This window comes from Labrus bergylta, chromosome 21 (assembly GCF_963930695.1).
Source record: "Labrus bergylta chromosome 21, fLabBer1.1, whole genome shotgun sequence".
Taxonomy (NCBI): domain Eukaryota; kingdom Metazoa; phylum Chordata; class Actinopteri; order Labriformes; family Labridae; genus Labrus; species Labrus bergylta.
Genome location: NC_089215.1, coordinates 6,949,968 through 6,965,435, shown reverse-complemented (window position 1 = coordinate 6,965,435; position 15,468 = coordinate 6,949,968). Strand labels below are relative to the sequence as shown.

At 39.6% G+C, this 15,468-nt stretch overlaps 1 protein-coding gene across 1 annotated transcript; it reads right to left on the bottom strand.

Moving 5' to 3' along the window:
* Positions 1-1,251: 1,251 nt before the first annotated feature.
* Positions 1,252-12,350, bottom strand: msh2 (mutS homolog 2 (E. coli)). Its single transcript, XM_020646230.2, has 16 exons — positions 12,109-12,350; positions 11,764-11,912; positions 9,510-9,794; positions 9,234-9,380; positions 8,789-8,938; positions 8,127-8,260; positions 7,766-7,965; positions 7,077-7,186; positions 6,837-6,960; positions 6,057-6,207; positions 5,406-5,503; positions 4,860-5,105; positions 3,581-3,785; positions 3,253-3,500; positions 2,842-3,017; positions 1,252-1,513 (listed from the first exon to the last, which is right to left on the bottom strand). The coding sequence occupies exons 1-16, from the start codon at positions 12,314-12,316 to the stop codon at positions 1,337-1,339; spliced, it is 2,808 nt and encodes a 935-aa protein (XP_020501886.2). The 5' UTR covers positions 12,317-12,350; the 3' UTR covers positions 1,252-1,336.
* Between the last annotated feature and the right edge of the window lie 3,118 nt (positions 12,351-15,468).

Genomic DNA, 15,468 nt, shown 5'->3' with positions numbered 1-15,468 from the left:
CAGGGATATTGCTGTGTTATTTATTTGTGATGAAACATCCGGGGTGTTTTCAAACATGTTAAGTATACGCACAAGTATCAGACTCTAAATGGTTCAAAGATCTGACTCATACACTCAGTAGCAAAGTTAGCAACAGTCTGCAACCTACTTTTTAAATGTTCATGTTATTTCAGACTCCTAAAGCCCACTGAAGTTTGTTTATTCTAACCAAAGGTATTCAGTTAATTATTGAAAACTGTTTGGAAGCTAAATACAAAACTACATAGTTTAAAAAAAAGGATCAGTCTTTCAAAGGCAGATTAATTTCTTCAATCAATTTGCTGTCAACTTTATCATCCTTTATATTTAAAATAATTCACCGTTGAACTTGTTGACAAAGATTTCATGAAGATGTGGTTACGTCTACATAAAATGCAACCAATACAATACATTTACAGCTGTGGAAAAATTTAAGAGACAACTGTAAAAAAAAAAGTTTCGCTGTTAACGTTTCTCCCAATTTCCAAATATAATATTCTCATTTGCAGGAAATGACCAATTGTTAAGGTAAGATGCAGCATATTTCAGAACACTAGCTCATATTCATTTTAAGCAGAATACCAAAGTTTTCATTGAGAATGAGTTCAGAAATCAATACTTCAAGAAATAACTGACTTAACTACAGCCTTCTCCGTCCTATACTCTCTACCAGTGTGTCGCTGCTGTTAGGTAATGATGACACTCGTGCATATATTCCAGCAGTTCCTACCTCAGGGTGAGACAAGAATCCTTCCATGTAGGTGGAAATGCTGATTTATGTAGATTAGGGGTAGTCTGCATTTCCTCTGAAGCTGTAGGACTTCTTGTTGACTTGTAGCCCTGATGCGTTACATCAATTATTTCTACAACTGAGATCATAAAGCGGTCTTAAATATTAGAATGTGCAGAACGAACTGTAGATAAAACAGTGTCTGTGAAAATTAAATATCATTTAGCATAAAAATATAAAAAATGTGGAAAAAGAATTACAACAGTACAAGAAGGAAAACCAAAGATCTGCCTTCACAATAGAAGTAGAAACAGTTTACTGAAAAGATCAGCTGGAACAGCTGTTAAGATAACAGTATTTATGCATAACAGCCTCACTGTCACCTGATTTACTGGAAAACTACAAATTGAAGTGTAGAAGTTCTTAGAAGCAGCCACAACTCAGCTGATAAGTGATACAGAAGATTAATGTAATTATAATCACAGACAAAAACACTCAGCAGATGAGGGAAAAAAATCTTTATTTGAAAACTATACAATAAGAGCGTTAGTGTAACTACAGTAGGTTAACTTGTATGGGATCTACAGATCAAGCCGTTTTAGCCGGAGCGCAGCGTGCGAGGAGGTCTGTGATGTACGAGTTCTTTTTGGCCACGAGCTCCTCTTTCATCCTCCTGAGCGCAGCCTTCACCTCCGCCTCGCTCATGGTGGCAGCAGGAAGTGACTTCACCTTCTCCAGGAAGTCTTGGATCAGGTTTTCGCCCACCTGAAGGATGGAGTATAAATTTTAAATAAATTACAGATGATGTCATTATTGCATCACTAAAGAAGCAGGGTGGGATTCTCTGGCAACGTCACCAACTACCGAGGTGCATAAAGAGTGAAAGGCTTGGAGTGGTTATTGCATCACTAGAAATGGCAGCTCATCAGAATAATAAGGCGGTTTTTAGAGATAAATGTTTGACTTTCTGTTTGTAATTTTCAAAGCCTGGTTATTCCAAAGTAATTAAAGCTATCGGATTGAATTTAATTTTAAACTGGGTTCAAAGAAAGGAAAGGATTTCTAAAAGTACAAGGCCTGTCAAACAATATATATATTTTTTAGCTTGATTAATCACTAAATTTCAATAGTTTATCATGATTAATCACATTTCTTTAGCCAGATGTTTATCCATTATTTCTCATAAAGGAAATACAAATATGGCTCTTATCCTTTTGAACGACTAGGCCCTGGTAACTCCAGGTATTAGTTTACCAACAAGTCCAGTATCACATTAAGTCAAACCCAGTCTATAAGTCACATAAACCTGAATTTACCTCCTGTGTGTCCAAGAGGTAATAAAAAGTTGAAATACTCTTCTGTGTGTGTGTCTCTTTCCACTGCCTTCAGAAAATTCCAAAACATGCAGTCTCTGTGAAGCCGTGGAGCTCTTTCTAGAACAATCTGTTTTCACCATGTGAAGTTTGAATGGACCGTATGGAAGCTAGTCGGATTGCAGTTTAAAAAAAAAAAAAAAACTTGAATTGCAAATTAATGAATGATTAAAACGTGAAATGATGAATGATTAAGAAAGAAGAGTTTATCTGCTTTTATTTTGTTGGATTGCTTATGTTCTGACTTAAATGAAGGATTTTACAGGATGGGCTTCAGCTCATTCCTTTCTCTGTCATTGATTGTTTGAATTTCATTGTGTGAAATGGACAAGTGTAAGCATGTCACGTGTTTTGTTTCTGTAAGTGGTCTATTTACACAAATATTTTTGACTCTTATTATTCTTTAATGAATTAATAAAAAAATAAAAATAAACTGGTATTAAAAGTGCAGCTGAGCACAATTTTACAGTAATCAAGCACGGACTAGAAAGCTTCTCCAATGTTTGTTCTGGTTTGTAGTGTATGTATGATAGTAGAGTTAAATATCACTAAACTACATTAACCACTTACAGAAGAGCTGCTTCTCAGATTAGTTTTGGGGTTAAGAGAAGTGCTTCTTCCATTCATTGCATGTAGATTTAAGATAACGATCTCGTGTTACACTTTCTGTGAGATGGTTTCTGAAAAGCAGAAAGCATGAGCATGAAAACTGAGGCCTACTTGTTTCTCTGAGCGTCGTCTCTTTGCCTCGGGCTCTTCGTCTCGCTCTGACTTCTCTCCAGCCGGATCCTGGAACTCTTCCAGCTCCTCCGCCTTCTCCTTTGCCATTGCAACCACTGACGGCGGGAAGCAGGCCAGCTCGGCGACATGGATACCAAAACTCTGATCACACACACCTGAGGGCACATTGAAGGAAAAGATTTGTCAGGAGACTTAATGGCAGACACTGAATCTAATTATTACATACAATAAAGAACATCAAGGTAAGTTTAATGATTTCAAAGAGCATCGTCACTTTGCGTAATCAACCACTGAAGAAACGTTTACTAAATAAACCAAAAGAAGCTCTTAAATGTAGCACACTCACTTTAAATAAACAGTATTTAAATGTTGATGTGTGTGTGTGCTGACCTGGTTTGATTCTGTACAGCATGGTGAGCGTGTTGTGCGTCGTCAGCGCTGTGACATGCAGGTTGTGGACAGACGATTGCTGAGCTGCGAGCGCCGTCAGCTCGTGGAAGTGAGTAGCGAACAGACAGAAGCTGCCGATGTTGGAGGCGATGTGTTCGCTGATGGCCCAGGCCAAACCGAAGCCGTCGTAAGTGGACGTTCCTCTGCCGAGCTCGTCGATTATGATGAGCGAGTTCTCCGTGGCCGAGCTGAGGGACGGGCACACGCCATGAGAAACGGCACGTCTTTCTTTAAAAAGAAGCCGTGAAGTCATTTAGTCTGTTCTTACCGTAGAATGGCCGCAGTCTCCAGCATCTCGGACATGAAGGTAGACACTCCTTTCACCTGGCTGTCACCCGCTCCAACCCGGGCCAGGATGCTGTCAATCACACTAAGCTCCGCCTTCTCACATGGCACAAAGCAGCCGATCTGAGCCATCAAAGCGATCACTCCCACCTGCCGGATAAATGTGGACTTACCGCCCATGTTTGGTCCTGCAGAGGGGAGGAAGAGTTGTATTAAAGTGTGTTCAGGCAGAATGCACACATTTACCTTCTGAAGGTGGAACTCGGTTTACTTCCACTGTGTCTTAGTTCAAACATATTTTTCGACTTTTGATGTAATTTAACATCATGTGACCCTGTAGGTCTGTACGCCTTTTTATTTACAAAGAAGGACCTACTCTCAAAAATCATTATAATAACCAACTCTTACACAACATCTGAAGATCCAAAAGGTTGAACAATCAGACCATTAGTTCATCTCAAACCGATTCATGAGCTACTCTTTCAAATATTTACACATAAAAAACAACTTCACCAAAGGATTCATTTTTTCAATATTGAGAAAATAAGGTATTTTTTTTGCTTTATTTGACAGGACAGCTGTAGAGATATACATTAAAGTCTCGAGGCTGAGGGTTACACCTGTATTGAGGAGTGTAGCCTCTTGTTGGCACCTGCTCTAAAGACTAAACTGGCGCCCTCAATTCTGTTCTACTTTGTCTCTTTACTGATTTCACTCTGGTAGCTCTCAGCCTCATTTCTGGTCGCAGCTGGTCTTTCTTAAAAATCAACCAAAAAGAAGAAAAACATTGGAACTTAAGATTAAACTAATGACTCATCATAATTCTCTGAGGAATTGTTCCAAAGGATAAATTTAAATCAGAGCCTTGTCAGAGTGTTAATGGACTTTAGGTGCATTCTGAAGGTCTCGATGGGCTTGATGCATCCATGGAATAATAACGTGTGCAGGTTTAAACAAGTCAGGAGGTGGACAACTTTAATGTATTTTAAAAATAATAAAGCTTAAGAAGACATGTCCACCTCTTTCTCTCAACATTGACACCTGCAGGACAAAGAAATAACTCTGAACAAGTTGGAGCAGCTGCAGAATATGAAGAGCAGGCCTTATTTTTGTGCACGTTCTTGTTTCCTGGATTGATGGTTTAAAAATAAGCCTAGAAAGAAAAAACCTTATTATTTCTTCATTTAGCTTTTGTATTTTGACCATCATATTAAAAGTGACTGCTTTAAAACTGCTGGGATTTTCCCGTCACTATCATTCACCTGTTATAATATAGAAGCTCTTCTCCCCCTGGGTGAAGGTGATGTCGTTGGGTATGAAGGCGGTGTCTGCGTCCGTCTCCATGCAGGGGTGTCTCGCCTGTTTCAGCTCCATGCGTCTGATGCCGCCAGACAGCAGGCGGGGTCGAACGTACGGCACGGGAGCAGAGACAGACGCCACGGCGAGACTTACCACGGCGTCCAGCTGAGCTATGACGTCGCTCAGCGTCTGCAGAGGATCCACGTAACCTGGCGGCCCAGAGTTCAACACTTCAGATAAAACGTTCACGGAGACAGGAGTCTGCCGCGTGAGCCGGCTCCAGAGCAATTGACATTTGATGAATCTGACCACGATCTCAACACTTCTTTAACTCTTAAGAGTTCACAGTGTTGTGAAGTTTTTACTCTTTTTGTAGGAAACGTGATCTCTATCAGTATTAAAGGTCGTATTAGACAAATTCTATATCATCACATCATAATTTGATCTAATTGTCAAATCGATCACATGCGGAAGAGACTTGGTGAGCAGCATGTGATGAGATTTTTCACCTGAGGCGATGTTTAAGATCTCTTTGACGATGGCGTTCTGCGCCTCCTCATACTCCTCCCGGTTCTTTGTGTACTCCTCGTTCAGGGAGCTCAGCTTACTGCAGACATGTGAAACACAACAGACCTTCAGCTGACACACTTCAGTCATCTGACGGGGGGAATGTAGTTACAAACGTTCCACACAGACCATCAGCGCCACACAGGTTATTTTTTCTTAACCTATGTTGGTAAAGTTGACCTTGGGTACATCTTCATCTTGAAAACTCTAAAGCTTTCTATTAACCATCACAAGTTCTTTAGGAAAAACTCGGGAGTAAAAGAGACGCTTTCTGGTTTAATGTCTGTGCTGTACATAGACTGAGCGTGCTGCAGGTTCCTGTAAATGCTTGTTCACTTGTGTTGTTGATTTGTTTAAGCTGTCAAAGCATTACCAGTAACCTTTATGTGTTGCTCTGTGTGCATTAAAGGTAGCGTCAGTAGCATTATTTGTTGCAGCTTATAAAAAAACATTCAAACTGGTGCAAGAATAGAACTGGCTGACATATCCCTTTAGGTATTTCAGGTTACAAATAAAGCCCCTCCAACCACATTGTGTGTGTGTGTGTGTGTGTGTGTGTGAAGCTCTGAGGTGTGTGACGCAGTGTGAAGGACCTGTTAGTGAAGCGCACTCCGTTCTTCTGGACGTCCAGCGTGGTGAACTTCTTGTTGTTCCTCAGACTCTTCTCCTCTTTGCAGGTGACTCTCAGGTAAAAACCCAGCATGGCGTTTGACTCCAGTTTCACTGTCTTTCCAGCATCCAAACCTGAAATACAAAAAGGATTATTGTGATTTCAAACAAAGTTCAAACTGAGCTGCAGCGACTCTTCAAAAGGAATCCAATACAGACATTTGGAGGTCATTAAGGTGGTACGCAAAGAAATCTCCACAACATTAAAAAACAAACCCGTTCAGCATAAAACAACATTTTTTTTTCTTGTTCTCTTATCTAGCTTGTATCTATTGGGTTGTATTTATATCAAATGTGTTTTCCCCTCTAAATTAATCTAATTTTTGAAACAAACAACTTTAATCTGCTCAATTTATGCTCACACACAGACATAAACAACAACAGCAGTACGCCTCGCTTTTTGAAAAGTTCCACTCGACATTCCGTTATAGTTCAGTACTGAAACAACAGCAAGCAGCTGTAAGCTTACATTAACAGATATTCTGTTATTTATTGGAGTTCAGCAAAACGGAGCCAGGAGAAGCTTCAGTTTTGATGCATGTACGGAAAGCGGACCTTATCGCTCCTCCTCCCTCCCTCCCTCAAGAGGAAACAATGGTAGTGCCTGGTTAGGACTGGAGCAATGTTGATAGGCTGAAAGAGTACATTTTAATAAAGTTCCCTCCCTCCCTCCCATCAATATTACATCCTGCGTATGTAATCACCCAGTTCTCTGGCTGCACTGTTCAGCACGGACTGCATGCTCTTTTCCAGCTCGTCCATCTTTTCTCTCAGCTCACTCAACACGGGGTCAAAGGACGCCTTCACCAGGAACTCATGGTGGTCAATCTGCATGACAAGCAGGATATTGGAAAAACGAGTATATAGTAAATGAATAAGAGGTAGAACTGACGAGATAGAAAAATACAGGAGTGCACATGAGAAAGAGAAATGCTTTAACAGACCTGGTTCATGTCCAGCGTGGTTTCAATCATCTCCTGATACTTAGCGAAGTCCGTCAGCAGGTCTCTGAAAGGAGAGAGGAACGCAGCCTCCAGCAGAACCTGGTAGCTCCCTTCAAAACACACGAGTAGAATGAAGAAGTAGTACATACAAGGCATTGAAGACGATTTGACAAAGAGTCATTTTAGGCTAAACCCCAAGTATAAACCCTACAGAGTAGATATGGGATTTTTAAGGCCTTTGCAGACAGATTTTAGAGGGAAAAATGGACTGATTACTGATGTGACCGCTCATATAGTGAATTTTAGAAATGTGATGGATTTTGTATTTATGTGACCCTGCAAAGATACTGAGAAGGATGCTCTCTGAAACAAATAAGTGCTTTAAAAACAAACAAAATATAAAGTCTTAAGTGCCATGTTTTACACACTATGTGATATGTGAAAAGGCTTTTAAATCAAAGTAAAGTGTAAAACTTGTAAGCAAACACTAAAATCAGTATTGGATGATATGGACAACCAATTTATCACTCAGCTCCCGACATCTTTGGCAAGCTCAGGTATAACGAGCTTCTTTTAGGTTTTTCAACAACACCATGAAAAGGCTTTTAAATCAGCGCAATGCTCCTGCACAGATGTCGTAGAAACGATAGCAGTACACGCGCACATATGACATCTGCAGGTGTGTGTACCTGAGTATCTGTCCAACGCTGTGATGAGGGCGGGGATGTGGCTCACTGCCTGGTAGACGCGGTAACAGTCCTGCAGAGATGCAGAGTGACGGTGGAACTTCTTGGACAGACGGTGCATGTCAGGAAACCGACGCAGCAAGTCTTCCTGGCAGGTCTGCCGGAGCTCCGAGTCGCACACGAAGCTCTCCACCAGGTCCAACCTGAACACACAAACACACACACACACACACACACACACACAGAGGATCATCACAATCTGTCAATGAACGCAACAAAAATATCCATCTAATCTAAAAATTTCCCTTCATACATCTTCTCTTCTAAGGTGGGATCTGTTCAGTGTTCCCGTCCGGATCTTTACCTCTCCTCTATTTTGGTTTTGTCCATGAGCGGTTGTTTGATCCACTGGTTGACCAGCCGCTGACCCTGCGGCGTACGACACTTGTTCAACAAACCGGCCAATGAGTGAGCTCCACTGGTGTCGTCTGGCGACCCCTGGAGAGAAGATGTCAGAAAGCACGTTTGAAAGTTCTGTATTCTGTTTTAAAGGAACAAAAAAGATGCACGGTCAACAAATCTATACCAGAAAATAAACCTCTTCAGCCATGTAGCGCGGTAAGTCACAACAAAAGGAGAGGGCGCCGTTTGAGGCTTCAATGGACTTTGCAAATTTGTCTTACTCAACATTTCACATCCTTCAATGTGATTATTGCAAGATCAAAAATATTGATGCCGAAAATGTTTCTTTTTGTCCTTTAACTACTTTGAAACCGCTTTATCATAAAGTTATGAGAGTGGTTTATTTCTTCAGTTTGAACTTAGGATCACAAACAGAAAATCTTCCTAATTGGAAAGTTATACATGACTGACTGATTAATGCAAAACTTACTTTAACCTCTTACGACATTTATATGTGAAAATACTTTCCACATTTATTTGACTATGTTTATTTTTGTAGTTTTTTTTTTTTAAACTACAACGGACACCTGGGGGAAACATGAGCTAAAATGAGCTGTCACTGACCTGGAAGAGGTTCAGGGCCCTCACAGCAGCGTTGTCGAGCCTCATGTACTGACCCAGCTCCAGGGAGGTCAGACTGAACGAGTTAAAGTTTGACTCGTCAGAGAGAAGCTCGAGGAAACGCACAACTGCCGCCAGGCACGACATCGCCACCTGAGAATGAAAGCGCACACACATGGAAGTCTGATCAAACAGTTAAAATGTTAACTTTTGCTTTCTGTTCAGGCAGGGGGAATACTTTAAACCAGGGCTTTTCATTATATATTACAAGAATAAGACACCAAAACACATTCTGGTTGTTCAATCTCGATCATGCAAAGGCAAAAGAATCCTCAGGTTTGTCTTAATACTGACTTTTAAATGTTCCATTTGGTTACATAAACCGTGAATATGTGAAATGACGTTCCCTCCTCGCTAACAGCTTCATTCTCAGTATTGTGTTGTTGACCTGTTTGTCGAGCTCAGGCAGCGTGTTGCTGGCCACCGTCTCTCCTCTCTTGGCCCTCAGCAGCCTGTTGAGATCCTGCACCATGTCCTTACTTTTGAACTCCGCTCTCTTCCTGTCAGAGACCAGCAGGCCGCCGCGCTGCACCACCTTCACAAACGCATCACAAAAACATTTTTTGGCAGCATTATTTGTTGTTTATTAGGTATTATAGAACTTTGTGATCGTGCACAGATGTTTTTTTGCTGTTTTCATGTCGTAGCCCCGCCCACCACGTACCTCCCGAAGTTTAATGCCGTCCGTGTTTCCGTCGCCCTGCGCCAAGAGACACTCTTTGGGGCTGATCTGGACGAGCAGCGACTCCAGGTTGGAGAAGATCTCGTTGTCTGGAAACTCGCACACTCCCATCGTCCTCTGGGCAGCGTCAACATAGCCGACCCCGACCACGCGCTGCCCGTCAGCTCCTGTGGCCAAACGCACTGCGACGACTCCTGCGCAACCCTCTGCTCCGGCTCCTCCACCAAACAGAATCTCCTCTAACTGAGTCAAGTTCCCAGGAGAGGCCTGATGGAGGAAGTGGGCGAGAAGGACAGAGAGAGAGGGAGATTATAACAAACATACAAGTTTGTTTTTTTTGGCCAATAGGGGGCCAGGAAAAAATTGAATAGGAAAAGGTGGAATTTCAAGTATGCAGCTTTTCACATTTGATGTAATGTTCTTTTGTCATATGTAATAACAGGCCTTTTGTCTTTTCAAGATTCAGTCTCATCAAACAAATGAATGATGGATTTATCAAGAAAATAAACTGGATATTAATTAGTAATGAAAATAGTTGTTCCAACATTTGAGGAGTTGATCTCTGATTAAATGCATAGCAGTGGAAGAGAAGCCAGCCTGCTCATCAATCTCAGTTTAAAGACCTTAAGAGTCTCTCAGATAAGCTGTCAATTAATTAAAGTAACGCTGAGACAATCCTGTCTGGAACCAAGACAACGATGTCAAGGACACACAAGCTGAAAAGTTTTACACATGTATTATATCAGTCTTTATAAAACCTGAATGTATCAGACACAGGACGGACTGAAGGAAAGTTCAAGCATAATTAAAAAGCTAAATCATTCAGTTTGAGAGCATGATTAAAAAAAAAAAATCTTAAGAATCTTTAAGAATCTCTGTGGGATATGGCTGATGGAGATAGGGGACTTGACATTGAGAATAAGGCTTGGGTTTGAAATCAACTCGCAGTAAGGACTCAGATCTAATGAATGAGGCCCATGCTATATCAGGTGTGCCGATGAGCTGCCTCAACTCGTCCAAATGGTTAGAAATGAGATACTGAAGCTGGCAGCGGAAGTCATTTTGCACATTGTCTGAAAATGCAGAATCCAATTTTGCAACAACAAAAAAAAAACTAGAATTTCACTGCAGATACCCCATTCCTCAACTCACTGCAATCAGATTAAAGAAATCCATACAAGGAGGCTGTCGTCTCAAGCGGGCGGCCCGGGTTCACATCCCACCTGTGGCTTCTTTCCCGCATGTCGTTCCCCACTCTCTCTCTCTCCCTGATTTCCAACCCTATCCACTGTCCTATCTCTCCATTAAAAAAGGCACAAAAAGCCCAAAAATAAATCTTAAAAAAAAATAAAAATACATACAAGATTATTTTTTTTAATTAAAGGGGTTGACAAACTTTAAACCACAGCAGTGGCTCAAAATGTGCAAATTTTGCAATGACGGTACGAAACCTCCCTATGGGGGGCCCCATCTGACAGCGCTCACCCTGTTCGCCCCTTCTTAGCCTCTCATGCATTATTCCTCTGAAAACCGAAGTTTGTCAATGACAGTCACTGGAGGAAACTGAAGAGGAATTATCTGTCTGAGAGTTAAAATAGAAAGAGGAAAAAGGTGTCAGGACATGGTGGCAAACATAATGGTTTATGGAGGGCCCCCCCTATTTGTAATTTATTCCAAGGATAGCCCCTCGAGATGCATCATCTCATTTTCAAGGGGGTCCTTACGAAACATAAATTAATCATCACAATGCAAAATCAAAATAATAATAAAGTAAATCCAAAGCATAATACCAAACATTTAAACACAGAGACACCCACACCACAAACACACTCACTCACACTTAATGCTCCCCCAAGCCTAGCCTCCCACCAACCAGCCAGTATTACACAATCAGAAAAAAAAAATAATAATAAAAATAATAATAAAATAATAATAATAATAATCATCATCATAATAATAATCATAATAATAAAATAATAAAAATAAAAAATAATTATAAAAATAATAATAATAAAATAATAATAATAATAATAATAATAAAATAATTATAAAAATAATAATAATAAAAAATTAAAAATATATTTTGCATAGGGCCCCATCAGACTGCAGAATCGCCACTGCATGTAACAGCTACTTACAATATGTAACGACCTTATGGACAGCTGCATGCATAACAAACATGTTTTACAAACATAAAGCACAGGGACACTCCTCCTCATGGATCTAAACACAGTACCTTGAACTCGATCCTCCAGTCGTGCTCCTTGCTGCTCTTGCTGTGGTTTTTGTACACCTCCACTCTGTACTGCCTCATTAGCAGCAGGTCTTTCGCAAAGGCCTCAAAGTTCAGTTTGCTCAGGACCACACTCTCCAGCTTACGACTCCCTGAAGATCAAAATGCTCAAATTAAATGCAGAAACGAGCAACCGTGTATAACAGCACCGAGCAGGGTAGCTTAGCTTTCGGCTACAGGGAGTTCGCACTTCAGATAAAACAGAATTAACAACATGCAACAGAGTTAACTACCTGCAGCCAGATTAGTGGCATTGTTAGCTAAGCTTCAGAAGCTATTCGTGTGTACCTGAGCCCAAGTATTTGATGACCCCATTCGTCTTGAAAACTTCCTTTGCTGCGAATATGGCGTCCTTTCCGTGGACAGTGTAGTATTCGTTGCGGTCAAATACCCTGAAAGTCGTGTCCGGTTTTTCCGGCATGGAGAAAACAAAGTTAAGAAATCCATGCTCGGCTGCACTGTCCATAGACAGGTTCTGTTTCGGTTGGACCGCCATGCTGAAAACTCCCGCCACCGCTGGTGTCAAACCGGAACTACGTCATTACTCCCCCCTTCTTTATCGTTTACTGTTGCTTTTTTTTTTTTTTAACATTACCGCCACCCACTGGTGCCGATAGAGAGTTTAATTCATATTTTTTTTAAAAGTGTATAAATTAATTAATTAATTAAAATAATGATAAATGAACAAAAAGACAAAACACCGTTATAAATAAGTAGTCAAAGAAATACATTAGAAAAAATAAAATTAAGTTGAATTTTCTAAAGATAAAGATAAAGATAAACTTTATTGATCCCTGTGGGGGAAATTTGTGCATAAATTCGCATTTTTAGGATATTGAAACAAAATAAGATAGCATATTTCCAAAGATTTTCAAACGCAAAAGTAAAAGTATAACCATATCCTTTGTAGAAACATCCAGAAAACTCACAATAACATTATATATGTTTGATATATAATGTTATATAATTTATGTTTAGAGTTTTTCCTTGTATTCTTTTCCCCATTGCCTGTTTCTGTTTTCATTTTTTTTTTAAAACCCTTCAATAAAAAAGAGGGGGGAAAAAAAGAAAACTCACAATAAACAACGTAAATATCAGAAATTCATTAAAAAGTGAATGCTCATAATATCCTATACCTTTTCTTATTTATTTATTTATTTTTTAAATGTCTAACGTAAATATTTTTACCTGAAAACGTAATCAATTAATCAAGTCTAACATAAAACAAATGGAATAAAAGTGTTGCAAAATGGAAAAAATCCTGATCACAATCAACAAACACACCAAGTAACACACCAATGATTAGGTCTATCCAGAAAGTGAGTGGTATTGGGAGGGTTACTGGTCCAATGCCACTCACTATAGTCCATTCTAGTAGTTGTAGTTTTACTCTGGTCAAGTGACACCTCATATATGTTCGAGTCTTCCTGCAGCATACAGAGAGCATATAGTAGTACGTTTCAGAAAAAAAAGCATCTTTGAAACTTGGATCATGCAGGTTAACCATCTAAAACAAGCGGATTCAATCCAGTAACAAACACAGCAACAAATTTGTGGACGAAACCTGACTATGTAAGTTATAACTATTGCTTGATGTACGGTAAAATGAACAGAACTGATGTACGGACCGAATGAAACCAAATTGATTGTCCTCACCGGGATCAGGAGATTGTATTTTGGTTGTAACTTTTCCTGCACAAATCCATTAACTGTGAAATTGCCATAGTAAGCACTCACCACATGCAGGGGGCAGCATCTCAAAGCTAGACAGAGGTTCAACTTTGTCAAGTCATGAGCTTGTATGCAGGCTGTAGTCCTGTTAGGACCCCCTTCAAAACGAGATGGTACATCTCAAGGGGCTTTTAAAGTAAAAAATAAAAACGGTTTTGTTTGCTGATATAGAAATCTTCTTTTTGGGTGGGAAACGTTCATTCTCACAACACATGTGAGCGTTTGTTAATAAGGACAGCCATATGGAGAGAGCTTTGAGTTCAGATCCAAGCTGACAATCTTTATTTGTATAAGCCTCAGCAAAATACCCATCTGTAAACATAATAAAGATTTGCAACATCCTGTCTCTATTTTAATTACTGTTTAACTTAATAGCCTATTTGTGGTTATTAAAATAATCAGTCTGATGATGGAATATTTCAACATCAATTGGAAAGACATTCATTGTGCCAAGACGTGGAAGTTAATTGACTTCAGTTGGCACCTGACTGTTTTTCTAGTGCTATCAGCAGGTTGACATTTGGGGCTAAAGTTGAGAAAATCTAAGCAACTTCCAGGTGGATTGCATCGAATTGTTGTAGATATTTAAGGCCCCCACAGGATATATTCTTGTGACTTTGGTGGTAATCCCCCAAATTTATCAAATGAAAATAAAAACGTGTTTTGTATAGTTTTAGCTATAGTTGAAGGGTGGTTATGTTTAGGCAAAAAAAAAAGAAAAAAGGATAGCTTCAGAAAAAGGAAATGATTCTGTTAAAATTATGAACATTTTTTGAGGAAAACAAAACCTCAGTTTAGTTTAAAACGTCTTTTTTTTAGGATGGGCTTCTTCATCATGCTTATTATTATGAACAAGGGTATCTAAATCAAAGGCATGGAAAAAAAAAAGGTTGAAATTGCAGCAGGTTCCAGTGTAATAAATGTATGATTCGATTTTTTTCGCCTGACCTGCTCCCACAGCCTTTTCTATCTGAAGCAACATCACCTGATTTCCTCCTTTGCTCTGCTCATTAAACACAAGAGGTGACAGAAGGCTTTCAGAAGACTCAGAAATGTAAATATTATATCATATATAGTCAACCTTATTGGAAGGATGCTCTGTTTAACTTTGGTTTACTGCACATGCACAGGTGAACAAAACATTTCGAATAATCTCACCTTGAATGCCTTTAAATCATCTAGATGATGGGGATGTTGGCAATATGTGCTATCATGTTAATACACATACACTGTTGTTCAAAAGTGGGGTTTTTTTTGTCTTCAAATTTTAAAAATATCAACCTTTTTTGCATTCCTTATTCTGCAGTTCTTTCATTGATCCACGAGGAACAAACTGTACCGGAGCACTGGTAGCTCGAGAGTCCACTGTAACTCTGTAGTATTTACACTGAGCTCTGATGACTGTAATGTAAAGATTACCAAGCTTTGTCCATCATTAACACCTTCAAAACAAAAAATCTTTTCATATAAACTTTTTTTAACCATTGTGACTCATTTTTCAGGATTGGTAGCTGAAAAAAAAAATCATACTTATAGATACCTTTTTAACTGCTTGTAAAATAAATTAATATTAATGCCATTGCCAGTTGAAGGAGAAATCAACAGCCTTAGTGATTTTTGCAAAAACTTGTGCAAACTTAACCAGACCTGTATGCAAATATCAGTAAACATTGTAAATTTGGACATTCAGACCTCACATCCTTTGACCAAACTGATTTGACACATTTCTCTGTAACACCTTGTGATAGCGTGGTGCTTTTTAAATTGTGTTTATCTCTTATCAATACATCTTAGCCTATATGGATCAAGTGTGTTTTGCAGAGTTGGTAAGTTGGAGTCAACTTTAAGAAGGCTTAATATGCTCGGCTGCACAAATGCCGTGTCTCCACGTGAGGTCACGAGGCAGCAGATATGTTA